This window comes from Lates calcarifer, linkage group LG21 (assembly GCF_001640805.2).
Source record: "Lates calcarifer isolate ASB-BC8 linkage group LG21, TLL_Latcal_v3, whole genome shotgun sequence".
NCBI lineage: Eukaryota > Metazoa > Chordata > Actinopteri > Centropomidae > Lates > Lates calcarifer.
In genome coordinates, this window is record NC_066853.1 from 1,083,346 (window position 1) to 1,104,903 (window position 21,558).

At 40.4% G+C, this 21,558-nt stretch overlaps 2 protein-coding genes across 4 annotated transcripts; both read left to right on the forward strand.

Annotated features, from left to right (window-relative positions):
• Nucleotides 1-1,696: 1,696 nt before the first annotated feature.
• LOC108890264 (P2Y purinoceptor 14) lies at nucleotides 1,697-12,769 on the forward strand. Of its 2 annotated transcripts, none has more exons than XM_018687132.2 (6): nucleotides 1,697-1,774; nucleotides 2,437-2,556; nucleotides 2,685-2,775; nucleotides 5,018-5,129; nucleotides 5,211-5,470; nucleotides 9,500-12,769. In XM_018687132.2, the coding sequence occupies exons 4-6, from the start codon at nucleotides 5,031-5,033 to the stop codon at nucleotides 10,209-10,211; spliced, it is 1,071 nt and encodes a 356-aa protein (XP_018542648.1). In that variant the 5' UTR covers nucleotides 1,697-1,774; nucleotides 2,437-2,556; nucleotides 2,685-2,775; nucleotides 5,018-5,030; the 3' UTR covers nucleotides 10,212-12,769. The 2 variants fall into 2 exon arrangements, with proteins under 2 accessions (XP_018542648.1, XP_050921549.1); XM_051065592.1 differs by having other exon boundaries at nucleotides 1,750-1,787.
• A 791-nt stretch (nucleotides 12,770-13,560) lies between these two features.
• LOC108890282 (G-protein coupled receptor 171) lies at nucleotides 13,561-21,428 on the forward strand. Of its 2 annotated transcripts, XM_018687154.2 has the most exons (6): nucleotides 13,561-13,944; nucleotides 18,279-18,365; nucleotides 18,464-18,637; nucleotides 19,495-19,704; nucleotides 19,776-19,904; nucleotides 20,878-21,428. In XM_018687154.2, the coding sequence occupies exons 3-6, from the start codon at nucleotides 18,479-18,481 to the stop codon at nucleotides 21,412-21,414; spliced, it is 1,035 nt and encodes a 344-aa protein (XP_018542670.1). In that variant the 5' UTR covers nucleotides 13,561-13,944; nucleotides 18,279-18,365; nucleotides 18,464-18,478; the 3' UTR covers nucleotides 21,415-21,428. The 2 variants fall into 2 exon arrangements, with proteins under 2 accessions (XP_018542670.1, XP_018542672.1); XM_018687156.2 differs by lacking the exons at nucleotides 13,561-13,944; nucleotides 18,279-18,365 and adding an exon at nucleotides 19,198-19,336 and having other exon boundaries at nucleotides 18,500-18,637.
• Nucleotides 21,429-21,558: the final 130 nt, after the last annotated feature.

A 21,558-nucleotide genomic window follows, 5' to 3' on the forward strand; every position in this document is an offset into this window, starting at 1 on the left:
TTTTTTTTTTTTTTATAAAAGCTTTAAAATGGACTAGTTTAGTGACACACTGCCCTCCAGTGGTCACATTAAGTAACAAGTTCCTGTGAGCACTATCAAAATAAAACAAACTACACCAATGCATAGTTTATGATCTTGTGAGAGCAGTTTACACACGATAATAAAAGCTGCTCACGTGTCTGTGTTTACATGTGTTTTATCATCAGGTGTTTGTTCTACATTTTAATGTTTACATTTACATTTACAGTAAAAATCAGTGGCTCTTACTGAGTCTGTTCCTCTCGCTGAGTTATGGACAATCCCTTCAGATAAACTTCCTCCATCAGATACAAACAGGAATGTTGTTCCTAAACTCGCTCTGACAGTTTTGCCCTCAGCTCAGAGAGACATCAGCCTGCTGCAGATTAAATATTTATCTCTTTTTAACCTCTAACCATCACACAGATAAGGTCAAATAAAAACCATTCGTCCACATTAGATCCAGACTAAACTGTGAACTCATACATGGGCGATGTGTGAAATGTGCTGAGTTATTTTCTCCTGCTGAGCCTTGCAAATCATAGCACTTACAGAGAAGTCAGTAGGTTTAAATGTTTGGTAATTCTGCAGCAACACACCCACGTCTTCTAGTTCTTGGTTGTTGCCCACAGCTCAGTACGACATTTACACGTCAGATACATTCAACACCAACAAGGTTGTGGTGATAGAATAGCCCAACTTTAATGCTTTTTTTTTTCACAAACACATTGTTCCCCGAAGTTAAACCATGTGGTTTTGTCACCAAGCCTACAACATGTCACCACAGTTGATTGTCATAACCACAACTTATACACCGCCTGTAACTTATTCTGACATAGACCTTAGTGATTTCTGTGAGCGTTGACTCTTTGCTCTTTTGCGATCACACAGGAGTTTCTGTTATGTTTGTCAGCATTATTCTCTGCTCTCTAAGTGGCCATGTATCTCACTATATTTTATACCCTGCTGACTTTGAGTCAAAGAGCGTAAATGACTGAATAAAGGTTGTTGTTTTTTTAACTTAGTGCCTCATTTTAGTTGGTTCAAACTAAAATTCAAATTCCAACTGACACCACTCTCATGTCTGTGCAGTAAATATGACGCCACAAGCCTGAAACGAAGCACCAGCACTTTATTTTGTTTGTAAAAACAAAAGAATAGTGATTTTACAATCAATTTAACCAACCTATTAATAAAAGGAAAGAAAACACCCCCTGGTTGTTTTACACAATATCTATATTTATGAGTCATGACACATTAAAGAGTGACGATATATCAACAGGAGACAACACAAACACAAAATGTCAAGCCACAGCCAGCAGCTAGTTAGCTTAGCTTAGCATAAAGACTGTAAACGGGGGGAAACAACTAGCCTGGCTCTATCCAAAAGAAATAAAATTCAGCTACCAGCTCCTCTAAAGCCCCCTGATCGACACACAACAACCAAAGTGTAAAAATAAGAGTTTCTGTTCCTCTTTTTAGCATCAGGTAGAAACAGCTAAGACACAATCAGCATAAAAAGGTGTTTTCCTGTTATCAGAATTAGGCAGGAAAGTATCAGCTGACCACTATGTTTTTTTTTGACTTGCAAATGAGCATCGATATCACATCCTGTTGCAACAGCAGTTAAAACCACAGCAGCCTTTTTTGTGCAGCTCTTCCTCCTCCCTCCCTCCGTCTCTCAATGAGATTGCTCTGAAGGAGGAAGTCAAATAGTTTTCTCATCAGAGACTGACGGTGACAGACACGCAGACAGGTGAGTGCTGCAGGTAACTCTGCTCTTTATTTCTACTGTGCTATCACCAGACACCTGTCATATCACTGGGCTGTGAGCACTGTGAATTGCAGCTGTTAAAGAGTTTTTGTGTTTAGTAGTTTATTTAAGTAAAGTACAAACGTATAAATACTCTAGTGCAAGTAAAAGTAATTTTTTGTAAAAGACAAAAAATTGTCAACCTCAAGCAGTAAAAGTGCAATTTTTCATGGAAAATGGAAGTAGTGAGGGATAACTGAGAGATACCAGGAAGGAAGTCAAATACTTTGACATTTAACTTAAACAAAGAACTTGAATAAATCAAAGGACCAGGAAACATTAAAAACTCAATGCTTGTTGTTTTATTCTCTGTATGAAAACCTTTGAATCTTTGATAGGAGTGTTTAATTGTAGGTTCACAGTCACTTCAGCTTGAAAAACTGCAGAACCACTGTTGTACTGTTAAAGTCATTTTCTATACCGATGATGTGATGTTCTTCCTGACTGACCAGTTGTACGTATGTTTTGTTTCTCATGATGATTGTTTAATATTTGCTCTGCAGAACTGAATCAATTTGTAAGACAGCACTTGACAGCATTACCTCAAAATGTACATTTCATGTGTTATTTCCTTTATTTATTTTTTGCTTTTTGCCTTCATTTAGATAGGACAGTGGAGAGGAGACAGGAAACAGGGAGAGAATGGGGAACGACATGCAGTAGGGATCTGGCTGGACCAGGAGTCGATCCAGGGACCAGCTGCTCGAGACACTTGGGCCCATGTGGTACGGGGGCACCACCCTTTTTATGTCATATATGTTCTATATGTAATTTTCTCAGGCTTGAGTTGAGATTTAAAGAAACTTGTAATTTGCTTAATTTGATTTGTTGTATATTTGCGCTCGTGTTTTAGGAGGTTTGACTTGTGATTTTCAACAATACGATCAGGGAAAATACATCCACCTGCACACTGCACGTGTGATTCAATACCTGCTGACTCTCAGGTAGGTATTTATTTAGAATTTGTTCAACTCGATGATAAATGTGATTTTATGTGTTGAGGGTGAGGAGTATCTGCAGTCACAGCTGTGACATTTATCAACTGTTCCTATGTTGCATCAATGATGTTTTACAGTTTTACTTTCTACTGTTAACACAGACACACTTCACATATCTTCACATATGATAAAATCAGTGATCTGATGATCAAAGATTACTAACTGGGTCACATTGTAAGTCTTATTGACCACAGGCTCGGTTTCATAATTTGACTGCAGTTTCATGATGACTGTAGATAAAACATGAGCCGCAACATAAGTAGCGAGCTGAAAGGATTCATTATGATGCCACAACAGGAGATGGTTTGACACATAAACAATATTTTTTAAATAATAAAAGTTTAAGAGATTTTTAATTAATAATCTGATCACAATGGGATCAGATTATTAATATGGGAAATATTCTCATCTACTTTCTCTCTGAGACTTAAATGTTCAGACTGATCTGAACAGCAGACAACAATCAGATGATCTGTTTCTGTCCTTTTGGGCAAATGTGTAAAGATTGAATTCAACGTTATCTTTGTCATTTCAGTTTTTCAGTCTTTTGAAGTGAACATTAGAATAAAAAGTAAATGTTTGAATTCGATTGAACTCTCAAAAAATCTTTGTGGCCACAAACTCACAATTAAACACCTTCAGGCCTTCAGCGTATTTGATAACAATGGAAGAGAAATAAATATCAAATAAATTCCAAATTTTAAATGACTGTAGAGTTCTGGTCATGGGGAAAAGGTTTAAAAAGCTCATCAGGTTTCAGGCAGGAATCTCAGCATCTCAGGTTTTGCTTTGCAGCATTTTTCTGTTGCGGTTCAAGTATAAATAAGTGGAAAATTAAGTTCTAAAAAAAAAAAAAACCCAGAACAATCATATATATTGTCAGAATGTTGTCAAAGAGTTTTTCTCCTGTAAATTTTAAATGTGTTTGTTTGGTCACTGAATTTCTGTGTGCCCCCATGAGCACAGCCAATAACTCCTCAGCTGCAAACAGAGATAAAGAAATGAGTGGTAAAACCCTGGCAGGTGTTAATTCAGAGGAGCTGAAATATGACATAGACAGGAAATAATAAATTTATCAAAACCATATCAGGTTGAGTAAAACAGTTGTCAGCTCATAGGTGCAGCTCAGATTTGACAGTTTTTGCAGTTTTGAAGGAGACGTGACTGTTTTCTATGAACTAAATGTTAATTTACATATTTGGCACATCACTGAACGTATCAATATTCACAGACGACATGTTTGTTTTCCACTAAAACATCTGATCTTGCAGCACAATATCGACTTGTAGCGACTCCAGCTTTATGAAACTGTTGTGACTTCACATACAACTTGTTTATTTACACTGAACTGAAACCATCATCTTTCCCCTAAACCTTAACCTGAAAGTTTTAGTTGTCTCAACCACAGACAGGACTCTGGATGTGAACCTGGTCTCTGGTGTGAAACTATTGACTCCTTATTGACTTCATGAACGGTCAGGAGACAGATGTTTACAGTGTTCACGTATGTGTGTCAACAAAACCTGTAGGTTTCCTTTGAAAAGCCTCACTGATATGATTCAATTGAAAAAGTGACGTAGGCAACTTTTCAGCTCCATCATTCATATCGTCTCATTTTTACATCACAAAATGTAAAGCCATGATTTCTTACGAAAGTGACACTGAGAAGGTACAACGTCTGTTCTTTGCACCAACATCCAAACATTACTTCCTGACAAATTGGCGAAAATGTTAAACATGGTAAAAAAATTCTGAATTCGTCACATTTCACTGGATCTGCACCAAAATGTAATGGATTCGTCACTAGCTCGTGCAGCATCCCTCCACCAAGTTTGGTGCAAATCAGTTCAGTACTTTTACTGTAATCCAGCTGACAAGAGAGAAACAGGTGAAAACACAACCGTCTTGGTGGAGGTAACAATAGCAGTGCTTCAGCCAGCGTGAGACCAGTTTGTTCGGGTTCTGAGCTGTGGTTCATCATGAGTTTTATAGAACCAGACATGTTGTGGCTTCTGGGCTGAGCTCTTTCGTTATCTGCAGTTTATTTCAGTGCACATGTTGTTCGGAGGTTTTGTCTGCTGCTGTGGTGATCTGTCAGTTTCCTCTCAGCTTTAACCAGCTCCTGTGTCTCTGACTGTTGATGCCTAGACCAGTTTTAGAAGCTAATTTTATTCGGATCTTTGCTCAGAACATCCAGAACCATGAATGTCACCTCAGATACCAACAACTCGTCTCTCTGCAATGCCTCCGACACCTCGGCCCATGTTTTCTTCATCTTTTTCTACAGTCTGGTGTTTCTGGTGAGTCTCGTGAGAATTTACCCCCATGTCAAATCAAATCTTGCCTGCAAATGTTTTAAATTCTGTCCATTTCCTCTGCAGGTGGGTTTGATCCTGAATGGTTTCACCCTGAAGGTTTACTTCTGCAGAGGTCAGCAGCTGACGTCCAGCAGCGTCACCATCTACCTGAAGAACCTGGCAGCCTCCGACTTCCTCATCAGCCTCTGCCTCCCCTTACGAATCCTCAACTACGCCAGCAGCTCCGTCTCTGTCCGTCAGGTCTACTGCAATTTCGGGGCCTCTGCCTTTTACCTCAACATGTACGCCAGCATCCTGTTCATGGGCTACATCGCAGCTAACAGGTAGGCCCGGGCTGGACAGAGCAGTCTCAGTTTCAGGGACCCCTGCACAACATACAATGTTTGCATTGTTGCTGTCAGTTTCATATCTGTGCTAGACATGTTCAGTAAATAAACCTTTATCACTGAATCTTCAAACTGAGCTGCTGATCAGTAGCTTTTAGCTGCTCAGCTTCTCCTCAGCCCACAATACACAAAAAGTCTGTTCCCTTTTAAATGTGTAGTAATAGACTGAAAGCCACAGACCTGGTTTTGATGTGAGAGCTTGTTTTCTACTGAACTTACAGCTTGATCAGTTTTTACATCAGTGTGACTTGTGCAACAGCATAGTTTTAATTTTGACATTGGTGTGAACTCAAAACCAGGAGGAAATTGAGGCTTTTTTGCATTTCAACTTCATGTCACTCAGAGCCTTTATTTGTAGATGTAGTGGCGGAGGAGCTTCTCCTCCTTTGTTGAGCAGCAACAGTTGAGTTGCTTCTGTCCCCTGATAAAACAACAGCTTTGGTGCTTCTTACAACCAGATGTAGCTATAGGGTCTTTTAGTTGATCCTATTACTGACAGTGGGTTAGAGTTACATTTACTGACATTGGTTATCTTTTACGTTTCTTCACTGATACAGTGTTCTGTCGTTTGTTCAGAGGAAAAATTCAAGTACAAACCAGTGACCTGTCAAAACCAAGTGGTGCAGTAATTTCAAAGAAAATAAAATGTGGTCAGAAGTTTCTCTGCATTTCACCACATTTTATTGAGATCACAGCACCACACACACACACACACACACACACACACACACACACATTTTGTGTAGAGGCGGCACTTTACTTTGACTTTACTGTTTACTGAGAGTTGCTGCCTGGCCGGCCGAGGGTTGCTTGTTTGGTTTATTGGCCACATCCTCATTTTGTCACCAAACATTTTGAATACCTCTAATGTGTTTAACACTGAACTTCCTCTCAGCTGCAGTTTCTTCTTTTCTCTGCTCCCTGATGTTTTTCCTCCATATTTGGTAAGAAAATAATCGTAAGCAAAATTCAGTTAAACAATGGAAGAACCACTGTTTAACTGAATTTCAATTAAAGTGGGTCAAAGTTATTGACAGTTCTTTCATCCACTTTCTTGTGTGCAAGAACTTTTAATTCAACTAAAGTCAGCTTTATCTATGTGGCAGATTTCTTGCAAACAAGTATCCCAAAGTGCCTCACATGGCAGATTAACATAAAAAAACAATAAAGGAATAAAATAATGAATAAAAGTCAGTATTATAAAAGTTACATAAAATATTTCCTGAAATGTCTCCCACCTGTGAAAAATGTAATCAAGGGGATGCAGACTTACTACACAGTTTTGCACTTTGCCCCAAATTAGAAAACTTCTGGACAGCAATTTTTTCATTCTTTTCTAAGGCTCTTAAGACCACAGTAAGGAAAGGATGGAAAGGATTCGATATGTTCTTAATGACAGACTGGAAGACTTCAATAAGATGTGGAAACCAATAATTTCATATTTGAAATGAAATGTAGTAACCCTGAGTAGCACTTGAGGGGCAGAGTGGGATAGGGAAGGAATGGGTGGTTTTAGTTTGTCTCCCCAACTTTTGTTTATTTATGTTTTTTCTAATTTGTTATTAATAAGATTCATTTTTTGTATGGTTGGTAATTGACATTTGAAATGAAGCAATGTTTATATTAAGAAAGTTGTACTATGGATACACGGTTTGCTTCACACAATAAAAATATTTGAAACAAAAGTCAGTATTATATAAAATAGATGAAATAAACATCAGGATATAAAAAGTGAAAAAATGGGGAAAAAAATTGAGGACATTTAAAGCTTTGTAGACAAGAAGAATTATTTAAAACCAGCTCTAAAAATAGTCTGATTTTTTGGGCTGCAACGTTTGTTGTCACTAACAGTTTAAAAATAATACATGTTCAACCTGCAGTTTGCCACAGTGAAACTTCATGTGCTTCACTGACAGGAAGTCTGAAAATGTTGACTCTGGTGCCCCCCAGTGGTAGAATCAGGGAAGTGTGGCAGGAAGCCGAGCACTTCACTGGAGATAAAGTAGAATAAACTCTGACTGAGATACATCAGTGAAACAGAGTCAGAGGGAATTAGTTTAACTGTTAATTATTATTGGTTTCAGAGGAGATTGTGTCTTAGCATGGATGTTAAATTATATTTGTCTTGTGCAGTGCTGAAGGATTATCTGTGATATGTCACCCTGACATTGAATTATCAAAGCAGGAGTAGCAGGTAAATGAAATGTGTTGTTCCTGCACAGAGGGAACATTGCTTTCAGACGTTCTGTTGAAATGTTCGGCGATCTCATGCATGCGATGGTCGAGGTCTGACTTCTTGCAGGTATTATCCTCTGAACAACGACAGAACACGTGGTCTTAAGAGGAAACTTAATGATAAGTGATGAGTTAAACTTCAGACTCTCACTTCTGTCTGATAAATCTGAAGATCAGATGATAAAATGAAGTGGGAAACTGAACTGACTATAAATATGAGGTCTGAGCTGCGAGACTGAGCAGGTTTTCGTGTAAATTAAGAGGATGTGAGACCTTCATGGTCATATGTGCTTTAAGAGCATTAAGGATGTGGTTTGAAGATAATTCAGAAAAAGCAGCTGCTGCAGTGAGTGGTCGATGCTTCATTTGAAAAGCCAGTGGAAAATCTTGTATGTTTGAGTTTAACCTTAGTGTGCAGAGCCAAACAGGCGACTGTCCACATCGCATTTCAAAACACTGCATGTTTGTATTTTCATATGAAAACTTTGTCTTCTGTAGAAGTTCATATCAGGGGCTGCATCACTCTGTGTTGTGTAACTTGTTCAGCATTAGCCACAATCATCTGCACGGTTCCCCTTCTTTCTACGTACATATGTGAAGCTTTGTTCACATTTAAAAATATTAAAACGAAATATAAGTTTTGCTGCAGCTATTTTCAAACACAACAAAATGAGGACTGGAAATCAACTGATAAAAACTGGATCAAACTGATAAACACACAACCTTGACTTGATAATTATTTTAGCTAACATGTCAGCAAACAGCTGCAGACACAGAGCAACATGATCGTCCTGTAGATCTAGAATCTTTGATTTTAATGAGCGAATATCACAGAAGGAAGACGTGTGACTTGATGTTATATTAGATGAGGCCAGAACCACAATCTCTCAGTTTAACCACTGTTTATTATTCAGTTAATTATTACGTGTACACCAACCAACCTGGTGAACCACATCCAATCAGTCATTAGTGTCTGTATTACATGGCTAATGCTCTTAACATAAGTAGTAATGAGGAGTTTGAGGACTTGGAATCTGGGTGGGCCTTGTTCAGAGCCTCCATTTGGGAGGTGGTGGTTGGTGGTTTGAGGTGGTCAGGAGGATCCTCAGTATCAAGGTGACAGGTGTGGGTAAGATACTGAAGGCTCTGGACATTGTTGGTCAGTCTTGCTTGACACAACCTTTTAGACCGGGGGAAGTGCTGGTACCCATATCTAAGAAGGGGGGACCAGAGGGTGTGCACCCATAAAGCTTTTTCCAGGATGGCGATAGGGAGCCTCCAACCATTCATTGAAGCTTGGATGTAAGGTGCGATGCAGACAATGAACCAACTCTTGACCCTTGCAAAGTTACTGGGAGGTTTTGTGGATCATATTTAAAGAATGAGAGTTGCATCTGTATTCTTGACAGGAAGTCAAACACATCTCTAGTTGTTGCCTGTGGCTGTAACCACTGCGGTTTATGCAGGTAATGGTTACAGTTTGTAGAGTTGTTGGGTTTGACAGCGATAACTACTTCAGGGCATATTCTGTGGTTTCAGAGTTTGCGTCTTGAAGAGTCCATTTCTGTCCCCAGTTGCTGAGAAAAATGTATCTCCTAAGTACTAACACCAAACAGATCACGTACTAAACATCTCATGTCAGACACAGAAATTCAGGCTTTCAATCTTAGGATTATTTTGCAGGTAGTGGTAGTTATGATTCATGTACTGACGCCTGCCTCTCGTCTCCAGGTATCTGAAAATCGTCCATCCTTTGGGAACTCACATCCTGCAGACGGCACGAGCCGCTCAAATCATCTCTGTGGCAACCTGGGTTTTCCTCCTGGCCATGACGACCACCTACATGCTGCTGTCTATCCTCACCCAGGAATCACCGCAGACTGTCTCCGTCACAGTGAGCTGCGACCTCCTGCACAGTAAACAACTCAGCCTGTTCTACAAGACTATCCACTGCTGCTCCGCCGTCATCTTCCTGGTCGTCCTCATCTCCCTGGTCGTCTTCTACTCCAGCACGTCCCGCAGGCTGTCGCTGGCACAGAAGAGGCAGTCGGCCTCCACCAGCTCCAAGAAACTCGCCAAGTCACGCCGGAATATGCTGGTGCTGGTCAGCGTCTTCTGCATTTGCTTCGTGCCTTACCACCTGGTTCGTCTTCCCTACGCCTTCCTGAAGCGGCAGTGCTCGTGGAACCAGGCGTTTTTCTACCTGAAGGAACTGACCATCATGGTATCAGTTCTCAACGTTTGCCTGGACCCGCTTATCTACTTCATCTTCTGCAAGGCCTTCCGGGCTCAGCTGAGCCTGGGGAGGATGTTCAGCACCACACATGCCACGACGCATGCGGAAAACCTCGGGAGGAAGAGCAGCAACGGGCGAATCAGCAGTGTCAAAATAAACAGGAAGACATCACTCAGCGTGATGACGAAGGACAACAATGTGCTGTAGCTTACAACGAAAAGACCCATGACTTGTGCTGTTAAGTCACAACTGACAAAAACACTGTTTCCTGGTCCAGCTTTTCAAGATGCTGCAGTGCTGTGTCCCGTGTTGTGTGAACAGATCTGAGTCCAAAAAAGTTTGACACCAGCAGGTGCGAACGTGCAACAAGCAAAAAGCAGCGAAACAACAACTGAAACACGATGGCATGGCCTCATAGCAAGAAACACCCTGTAAAACCCATAGCTTATATCGGGGTACCTGCTTTCACCAGCTAATGTTAGCACCTGCTGGTGTTAAACGTTTTCTTTATTCATTTAAAAATTCTAACTTGTGCACTGCAGCATCTTGAAAACAGGAGAGCCATGGCGAAGTTGGACCCAGACACAGTATTTTCATCGACATTACGACTTAAATGGACTGAAATCACCAGGCAGAGAAAAGACGCAAGACTTCTTGGATTTTTACTCTTTTGTAGTTCTTTTGTAGTCCCATGTGGCACTTGGGGATTGTTTTTTTGGTTTCTGAAAGTTCAGAGGACCTAATTTCTCAGAACTCATGCAAAGCAACAGCAGGAAACTAAATTTGAGTCCTGCACACAAATCACTCCACTGCACCCACTCATTAATACTGAGGCACCATCAAAGGAATGAACTTCAAGAAGGGGAGAATTTTTTTATCTTGTACTAAAACAATCAACGTTTTTAGATATTTAACATGAAATTCAACAAAAACAAAGCTTAATTTTGACCTGAGAGTTTCAGTAGTTGCATTTGAAAGGAATTAAAATTAAATACTGCAGATTTAAATATCTGACTGTTCTAAAAATGCAGAAATAAATATTGTATGAACCCACTGTAGAACCAGAACGATTAACAAACAGTACTGGTCACAAACAGCCGCTAACGCCCTGTTTGCTTTGAATTACTTAATTTGAGGCTGAAAAAGTAGTTTCTTCTTTCTGTAGTTGAAAGCTCCAGATCAGTTGCATCTGTTTATTGTGAAGTCAAAATTTGTGCATCAGTGCAGCAAGGTGAGACGTTCAGGGTGTGCTGTGTTCAAAGATAAGGGCATTATTTCTGATCTAATGAGTTATATGTAGCTTAATATTAATGTCCTGCCAGTACATTAATTTATTTAATAATTTAAAGTAAAATTGTTTATGCATTTAGGCCACAGATGCTGTACATGTTACATCAGAATACTGGATATTATTTTTATTATTACTATTATTGTTTTTGTTGTCAGTAGTAGTACTACTATTTAAGTATTATCTCTGAGGGGAGTTTGGTGACATATGTGAGCAAAGTGGACTTTCCTGACTGAAGGGAAGTGACACTTCCTCTTCTCTACACCTCCATCTGGCAGTTCTCACATCAGGTTTAATGTTGTTGTAGCAGTTAATAATAATATAAATGGTGGGGAAGCTTTAGATTTAGTTGTATTACTGTATTTAGCACAGGCAGTCAACTTGTAATAAATGTAAATATTGTTACAGACACAAACAAACACTTCAATCTTTATTTTTCAGGATGTTTTTCTGAACAGTTCTTCCTACAGCGATGTAGATTATTATATATATATGTGCCCGGTAACATGCATGTTAGCTGTAAACACATGAAGAGCGACCACTAACTCTTGCAATAACATGCAGCGTGTGATTACTGCTTTAAAATGAACCTCGCTGCTTAAATAAACAAAAGCAGAACAGGACAAATTCAGCTAACCTCAGGTAACAGGAAACGGTTCACTCCTTGTATGTAGACACAACAACATGTTGGCTTGGTTTGTATGTTAATTTTTTTCAAATGTTGAATTTTCTTTCTCATTTCTGCTCAGTTTCAACAGCAGTGGATGTGCTTTTGCAGGCAGTTCTTGGTAAATAATGTCAAAGCAGCCTCAGTTCTTACACAACTTTTGGTCAATTTTGTGTGTTTGCATTTTTATTGCAAATGCAAAGCACGTCTTTGTGGTTTTGAGGATCACATTCAGACCTCTCCAGAACTGTGTGCACTTTATACACACAGATTCCTTCATTAGTCATTAAAAACATTCAAAACAACAGTGAGATTTAACCCTAACAAGTCTACAGATTCATTAAAGAGATTGATGGATGAATGCTCCATGTTTCTGCCTTTAAATAAAAATCCACCTCAGAAACAAACTGACTTTCACGGAAATGATCTGATAAAGATGGAGAGAGCTGAACTTACGTCTTATCTCAGCGTCTCTAAACCATGTGTCACCGCACATTTCCACACCTTCACAACTGCAACAAGAAGTTTATCTTTCTTAAGAATCAGAATTTTACAGAGATGTTACTGTAACTGGTGTCATATTTATCCTATAAACAAAGAGGTGGTTAAAAGTGACCCGAAGCCAAATGAAGAAGTTCTAATCATTAATATTAATAAAAACAAGCAAGATGACTGGATTTTCAGAAGAGGCTTCAGCTGTACGCCATGTTTAGTGTTAATTAGCAAATATTATCATGCTAACATGCTAAACTAAGATGGTGACCATGGTAAACAAACAAACATCTGGTGCACCAACCAACATATTCTCGTTATGTCATGTGATTGATCTGTCGGCTGAGAAGAGACATTATAACACTGTCAATTTTGTGGTCACATCTTTTTTTTTTCTAAACGTGCAAACAAAATATTAAAGTGTGCGCATGAAATACAAAAAATACAGACTGTTTTTGTGATGTTTTTTTCTCTGTATTATAAGTTCAGTGTTCACATGATATTGTGAAACCGATCTTTGTTCGCACTGCAAAAACAACAGTAGCATGCTAGCAAGTCTTAACGTTAGCGAGTTAGCTAATGGATTTTGTGGACGCAAATCTGTTCAAACAGTGCGGGACACTGTGCCATCTTGTAAACAGGAGAACCTCTGCAAAGTTGGACAACAAAAATCAGATTTTTGTCGATCGTGATGACAGACTTATCGAACGAATTGCCGGTTTCCACAGCAACAGTAAGGGTGGCATTTTCAAAAGATTACACTCTGGATCTCGGTATCACAAGTTTGCATTTTCAGACCCCCAGAATGCTGTTGTCGTGTGAACAAAAGTCCAGGTTTACTATTTAATGCAAAAACCACTGTTGTGTGAACAGGACCACAGACACCTGTGGTCACCTTAATCTAACGTTCTAGAGGTGTAGGGGGCCCACGGGGGGTTTCCAAAGCTGCTGGTGTAGATGTGTTTGTCCAAACACTGTTGACCTAATTCAACCGTCCTCTGTGTTATATTTAACTTTTAGACACACATTCATTTCCTCATTTTCCCCTCACACTCCCACACACTGATATTAAGGTCTCATTAATATCTGTAGATGTTAGATAAACCAGAAGTCTCTGAATCAGTCACCACATCTCAGTTTCCCCTCTGTCTGTCACTTTCAAGCATTTCAACTGTTTCTACTCTGAAATGAATCTGATTCATGACTCAATGGCTGAAAAGCCCTTTAACAGCTGCCTCTCTCTCTCTCTCCGTGAGAGAGCGTGGCCTGTGGTCTGACGTATTTGACTGACGCCAGCATCAACAGGAAAACACCTTCCTCGCATCTGCAGCTTCCGCAGTTCAGAGCACATGAGTCGCGCTAACACCAACACCACCAAGTCAGACTGCAACGACCCAGAGGAGAAACCCGGAGGACCAGTCAGGGGGAGACCTCAGGGACCTTAACACGTGGTCTCAGGACTACTCAAGTCCCCAGAGAGGACGGTACGGGAGGTAAGGACTCGTTCAGGTTTACTTTAAACTCTTATAGACTGATGGGCGAAGTGTCGGATGTGTGTCTGGTTCCTCTTTAACTCAGTTTCTTCTTGTTCATTCAGAGGAAAATTATCTTTACACTGAACCTCACATGATTTTGTTCACAGTGAGTGAAAGAAGACAAGTTTTCATTGAAACAAACAGTTTGACAGTTTGATTTTCTGTCCACTGGGCAGGAAAACTGTTTCACTTAATTCACTTTCCAGAATAAATATGGACAAAAAATCTCAATCAAACAAAGGAAAAGATGTTGTGAAATGGATGATGGGAGCAGTGTGAGAAGAGTGGATAGTCCTATTTTCTGTTTTCACATTTCATATCATTAATGACTGGATAAAGGTTTCTTCACTCTGGGTGTGTTTCTTGTTCATGTGATTAATTTATTTTTTAATCTCATAAACATAAACTCATATCATGAGTAGTTCACAAAATGCAAACATTAGCAAAACATGAAGGAGGAAGGTCGATTTCTCTGAGATTTTGCTCTGAAAATATTTGCAGGCGAGTATTTCACGTTCACTTTCACGTTCTTTATTCCCATCACACTGTACATGCTGCGTTTTCTACAAACATAAATGAGGATATGTGTCCAAAATTGACAAAGAATACAAAACTGCATCATTTTTATTTGCAAAATCTAAAATTGTTAGCATGAGTTTGCGAAAATAGCTGAATTTTAACCTCTCTGATTGGATGTTTGACCTCTCGGAGTCCCCCTAGGGTCACTTTGGATTTCCACATGACTCAGCTGACCCTAGGGGGACTCCGTATGTTTGACTTTCTAAACAGACTCAGATATTTCCCAACACAGTTTCATCTTTTGTTCTGATGATTCACCCAGGAGAGGGTCATGTCAATCTGAACGAATAACAATATGACTTGACAAGACAAACACTGTCTGTTGTCAGGGCTTTGGTTTGACTGGACCCGAATGGTTTGGAAAGTTTAAGATGAATTTATTGAACTCAATGAGGGTGAGTGGTTTCAGGATGTTGAGAGTGGTGGGTGGTGAAGGCTGAGTGACAGAAACAACAGGTTAAGACCAGGACACACCAGAGAACTGGAGCTTGATGAGTTGATTGAGAACAGGTGTGTAGTTCAGTCAGGAGCCAGGTGAGTTAAGCCCCGAGGATTCATCCTCTGGGAGCAGGAAAATCCAGATGTTTATTACCATTTTCATTGTCCTCCATTATGGGGACACAGCTGAATTAGTAACTGTAATTCCTTGAAGTCAATTTTTCCTTTAACCTTTACTTGACTTGACTTTTTCAGACAAAGTTGAAGTCCTAATGTCACTTCCTGTTGTAGCTGCTTTTCCACCAGAGCTCTGGATTTGTTACTGAGGATTTATTTTATTCCTCGTAGCCACGGAGCGTCAATGTTTCCAAAAACAACTAAAAACACATCAGTGATTCAGATTTGTGTCTCAGTTTGGATCTGCATGAATAACGCAACATCACAAGGGTGTTTTATGTTAACTGGCTGAAGTACAGCTGCATGTAAACAGGAAGATTTGTGTTTATTAGCTACGTACACAGCTCGTCTTGTCAGAATAAAGGCAAAAACCACACTACCTTGTGCACGCCTATGTTTCTGTTGTCAAGGTTAATGTGTTCTTTCCCACCAAAAGTGGATTAATTCACTGAAGAAAATAGTCCCCAACAAATGCATTATTTCCTCCAACTATGTATTTGTAATGTGTTATTAAAGATTGATGTTTTCAGTAGGAACCAGTGGCGTGAGCGAAGAACCAGACTGACGAGCTTGTGGTTGGTTTATATGGTTTGAGATCATTTACAGACATAAAGAAACGTACAGAATAACTCCAGACCGCCTCTTAAACAACAATTAGTCTACAGTTTATCCCTGTCCGTCGTCACAGCTGGCTGCTTGACATTTAACCCACGACTGACTGCAGGGCTTCGTGATAAATGCTACTGAAAAGTCACTAAAAACAGTAATGAGTTTAGTCATTTGCGTCACAAATGTCACCAGTTCTAAGATCACTCATTTTAATATTTTCCTTTAGAACATTGGTAATCTAAGAAGAGGCTCATTTTACACACTTATATGGTCATATATTCACCATACAAATCTCTCCTTTTAAATGTGTGGATGGTGTTTGGACAGAACATGAACTATAGCTGTTTTGTGTTTGGCTGAAAATACAGATAGTTTTCTTATTTATGATTTCCTGCTGCAGACTGAATGTTACCACAGTGTTTGCCTCACATCCTGCAGCTCAGCTCAGCCACCTGTCTGTCAAACCAGCAGAGTCGGTATCTGAACAAGGTCAAGTCGAGTAATTTGTGACACTGTTTGGTAGATTAACAAGAAACCTAGAAGACTACATTAAGGATTAAAACATGTTGTGGATTTCTACACAGAAAACACGTTGTTAAGTAAAAAAATTCAGAAACTTTGGAAATTGAAACCAAAAAGATTGAAAACTGTGTCTAATTAATTAATTTACCTACATTTAACACACACACACACACACACACACACACATATATATATATATATATATATATATATATATAGTCCCTTTTTCTTTTTCCTTTCTCCCCTTCTTATCACATTTGCTTTCATTATTATTTCTTCTTACTAATGTTATCTTGTCTCAGAACAGTGCAGTGTGGAGTGTTTCAATGTTGGAAAATGGCAATAAACTTTAAATCAATAAAAAGGATGCAACAGTAAAAAAAAAAAAAAAAAAACATAAGACAGTTTTTAACTCAATAACATATGAATTAATTTAGCAAACTAAATAAGAACACAAACTAATTTCTCCAATATTAGCCTGAAACCTGCTGGTTTCACCTAAAAAAAAAATTACATTTTACCTGAATTCAAAAAGTCACTCAGAACCTTTTCTTATAAAAAATACTTTGATTATAAGTCAAACAGTTTAAAACTGTTACTGCACCAGAAAAGGGGTTTTTCCCTCGTCTGTCTACAGAGTTTAATCAGTAATGTACCAGCTAATGAACGGGCTAACACAGAGCTAGCTAACACGCTCTGTGCTAGCTTCCAGACATTGGTAAAGTATATATACACAGCTGTGTCTGTCTCTACCGGCTCTCTGTACCTGTCAGTCCTCTGTCATTCTGGGCTGTGTCCGTTGGGGCGTCGTCTTCGGTAACGCTGTTGCTCCAGTTTTCGTTTATCTCGCTCCTACTCCTGACGTACAGGCGCGCACGTCTGTTTCCTCCTGTGTTTCTCTGTACTGTGTGCGTCAACCGAACCTGATGTGCTTTGAACTCCGTTCCAGCCACGTGATTGGTTCGCCGCGACGCTTTTCTCATTATCATTGGCTTTTCCTGCTGTCTGTCAGAACACAGGGGGAATGAGTTCTGTGTTCGTATCGAGGACAAGTTATATCACGATATATATCGTTTTCATCTTATCGCAACAAATTTAGAAGTAATAGGCCATTAATAGAGTAAATGTCATGTATGTTGTAAATTGTCTGGTCTACGCTCACTGGCTTGCTTGTTAGTTACACCTGTTTAACAAGCTAGCTGCTATGCTAACGGGCAAGGCAGTTCAGTAGCCAGCTTGCTAGGTAGCAAATGTTCAGCTAAACTACAACTACTTTTATATTTCATAGTGAATAAAGGAGATTTTAAAAATTAATTGTTAAAAAAAAACTGTAACTGATTACCACCTATTTGAAGAGTAACTGTAACTACAGAAGCTCCTGTGTCAACAAAGCTAATCAATTTAATCTTCAACAAGAATACAGAAATACAGTTTTATATCGACTCTTATATCCAGGAAATCACAGCTCAATATTTCATGCTGAATAATAATAATAATAATAATAATAATAATGTCAGGTGCTGCTGTTTCTCATACTCCATTTATAAAACTACAAATCATCAGAACAGTTAAATAATTAACTCTAAAGCCTGCAATTTTTTAAAATGCAAATTTTGATGCAGATTAGTTTTTATGTAATGAACTTAAAAAATAGCAAAAGTTTTCTTTCTACTTTCATCTTCTTGTCCTGCAGATAACTTCCAAGTTCTGAGATATTTTAGCAGGTTTTAGATCTAACCACGTGTTTTCAGTGAGGCTCAGGTCTTGGGAGGCTGTGGTGGATTTTGAGGTCTGCTTTGGATCCTGGTCCTGCCTCGTTTTACTTTTACTTACAGTTAATTGTTTTCCTCTCTCTAAAGTTCATGAAATAAGAAGTAACAGTGAATCATACTTGAAGAAAAAAGAGAGAAAACTGCTTGAACTTTGGTTTAAAAGCACAGGTCTTTGTCCTTCCTGTTTCCAACCAGATCGTGAAGCTCTCAGTGAATGCTAGACGTCCAAACCACAATCAGTGCAGCTGCTGAAGATACAGACTTCCTCAGACGTCTTCCACAGTAAGAACGACGTTGAACCTGCAGCTCCTTGTGTTGCGTTTTTCCTGAACAGCTTAACCTGAAGCTTTTCCTCTGCTTTAACTTTTTGTGTGTCTCAGCTCCAGGTCCTCAAGATGCCTCCTCCCTCCAACGTCAGCGGTGGAGGAGCTGAGCGGTGCATCGTCAACGACCAGATGACGCCCTTCACCATTTTCTACATCCTCATCCTCATCGTCAGCCTGCCCGGAAACCTGCTGTCAGTGTGGGCCTTCGTCCGCAGCTCCAGAGCAAAGGTAAGAGATGACCAGAGATGAGATTAGATCAGATCAGACCTGGTGGTTAGATCAGAGGATGTAATACGAGACTGTCAGAGGAGATGTGAGATTAGATTAGGTAAATTCTAAAGGTTCAGATCATATATGTGATGACAAAAAAGAGAAGTGAGATTGAAACTAGACGATCAGAGTCTCCCACGATTACTCAGTCTCAGTGTCAGTCGTTCCAAACTTCCTCCATGTAAGAATTATGGAGGTCAGTGTGCTTTTATAAACCTTTAGTGCATCAGAAAGTTTTTTTGTAGCTTTCCCCAGATCTGTGCCTCGACACAATCCTGTCTCTAAAGTGGGGTACACACTGAAAGATTTAAAAATCTTAACGGATGTAGAAAACATGAGAGACCACACACATGATGACAGATAAGGACATATTTCACAGGTTTGTTCTTACACCACACACAGATTCACCACCAACAACCAACCAGTCTCACAACTCCAAATCTGGCGACTTTAGAGTAAACAAACATGGCAGATGACGATGTCTCTTGTTTGTTGTGCTTCCTGTCCATCCGTCCTAGCTTCCTGTTTGGCTATCGTTCCATTCCATGTGACAATCGTGGAATCGACAAAGGGACTGAATACTCAGTGATATTTACAGGCTGCAACGCAACAAAATGTGAAAAAACGGAAGGGGTCTGAATGCTTTCTGTATGCACTGTAAGTGGCGTATGATAGCAATGAAGAGACAAAGTGAGTTAAGATCTAGCAAAAATTAAGCTGGAATTACACCAAGTTAAGTGTCTGATAAACTGAGATAAAAATGGGATTTTATTTTGAAATTAACGTTGTCAGTGTGTAACCATGTCGCCCCGCAGCAGCAGAGCATCAGCGTCTACCTGGTCAACCTGCTGGTGGCTGACCTCCTCCTGCTGCTCGCCCTACCCTTCAAGATCCTGAAGGACCTTGGGGCGGCGCCGTGGAACCTCATGGTGTTTCACTGCCAGGCCAGCGCCGTCACCATCTACATCAGCCTGTACGCTTCCATCGCCTTCCTCGCCCTCATCATCACTGACCGCTACCTGCAGGTACAGTACGGTCCAGTAAATACAGGTGTTGGTCTGTTTGCCGGTGGCTGACGGGGTCTCCTCTCCTGCAGGACTGCCACACTGTGCGCTCTCTGCGGCTGCAGGAAGTCGGCTTCGCCCGGCTGCTGTCTCTGGTCGTTTGGCTGCTGCTGCTGCTCATCATGGTGCCCAACATGGCTCTGCCCATACAACAGGTCAAGGTACAGTGACTGGATGTTATGCTGTGTTCCATTTACATTGGAGGTCGGAAGTCTGAACTGGGAGTGACATCACCTACGAATTGCAACAGCGGTTGATAGCAACGCTTTACAAACAGCGTAGCAACATGTCCACAGATAAAAACTGAACAATGAGCTGCTATAAACAGGAACATTAGCAGAGAGTTCACCACTATTGATGCAAGTAGCAGCCATCTTGGATTCTTATGTTGGGGTTGGTGGGGTCAATCTGACTTCAGGGGTCGTTCCAGTTGAAACTTTGGACTAGGAACTCAGAAGACTATTTATAGCAGTTTGTCTCACATTAAGTCAGTTTTGCATTTTGGTAACAGGATGACAAATTAAATGTAATCAAAATGTTTTCTCCTCTGAGGTGTTCTTCAGGTGGAGTAAATTTGTTTAAATGCTCTGAAAGAGCAACAACAGCTTTGGCTTCCTGCAAGCGCCCATGTTTTTCTGATTTCTCAACTGCAACAGTTAACTTGGAGAAGACGTCACTCCCAGCTGCGACCTCTGACCTCCAATGTAAATAGAGCACACCGTCAACGTTTCAACATAAAAGTAATCATAGTACTCTAACGTGTTCATTTGTAGCACATTACCCCAAAACTGGTCATCAGCGACTGTAGGAACATGGCAGCTTCTACTGAAGAGGACCGTATGTAGACAAAATGTCTCAGTTGAAGCGAACGAAAACACGATTGTTAGTTTTGGGTGAATCTATGCTAATAAAAACATATGCTAATAAATTCCATTTCTGCCAGTAGATTCTCGTAAATGTTAGACACTGGTACTCTAAGCCAAAGTTTTGCCGAAATGTCCAACTGTACCGTTGCAGCCATGTTGCGTCATCGTACTGGAATACCACGGGCTGTGTTCAAATACAGCATGGATGGGTGGGGTTTACTATAATAAAATATCAGTGTAAAGCCTCCGTCTCTGGTTGCCTTTCCAGGTGCAGCGGTACCTCAGCTGTTCCTCCCTGAAGAAGGACATCAGCCTCCACTGGCATGCCCTCACCGTCTTCCTCTGCACGGCGTTGTTCCTCAACGCCTCCGCCGCTGTGCTCGTCTCCAGCGGACTGGCTCTGAAGAGGCTCCTGGGCAGCCGGAGCGACCCGAAACTCTGGGTCAAGGCCAGGCGGGTGGCAGGGAGTGTGGCGGCCGTGGCGTTGGCCTACATTCTCTGCTTCGTCCCATATCACGTCGTCCGGACACCGTACACGCTGGCTCAGACCAAGGTCATAACGGACTGCCAGACCAAGAGGCAGCTGTTTCTGGGGAAGGAGTCGACGCTGCTGTTGAGCGTCCTGCACCTGTGCTTCGACCCCCTGCTCTTCTTCTACCTGTACACACCTTTCAGACGGACGGTCAGGAGGATGCTCCCCTGCTGCAGGAACCAGACAGACGACGACGTGGAGGAACAGGTCGCCGATGAAATGATGCAACAAGACACTTCTGAAGAGCAACAGGCTGTGATCTCAAAACCCTGAAATAAACTTGATTTAAATGATAAACTTGATTTAAATGAAGAATGTTGCAGAAAAAACTCTCCTGAGACAGGTCCAGGACATTTTTAACCTAGCTTAGCACAAAGACTGGAAGCCTATGGAAACTGGTAGCCTAAATACACCAAC

Bases quoted from the DNA above. Each gene is read 5' to 3' on its own strand.
- LOC108890282 (XM_018687154.2), top strand. From the start codon at position 18,479: ATGCCTCCTCCCTCCAACGTCAGCGGTGGAGGAGCTGAGCGGTGCATC. The intron at 19,705-19,775 runs GTACAGTACGGT...CCTCTCCTGCAG, and splicing joins TCACTGACCGCTACCTGCAG to GACTGCCACACTGTGCGCTC. The intron at 19,905-20,877 runs GTACAGTGACTG...TTGCCTTTCCAG, and splicing joins TGCCCATACAACAGGTCAAG to GTGCAGCGGTACCTCAGCTG.
- LOC108890264 (XM_018687132.2), top strand. From the start codon at position 5,031: ATGAATGTCACCTCAGATACCAACAACTCGTCTCTCTGCAATGCCTCC. The intron at 5,130-5,210 runs GTGAGTCTCGTG...TTTCCTCTGCAG, and splicing joins TCTACAGTCTGGTGTTTCTG to GTGGGTTTGATCCTGAATGG. The intron at 5,471-9,499 runs GTAGGCCCGGGC...TCTCGTCTCCAG, and splicing joins GGCTACATCGCAGCTAACAG to GTATCTGAAAATCGTCCATC.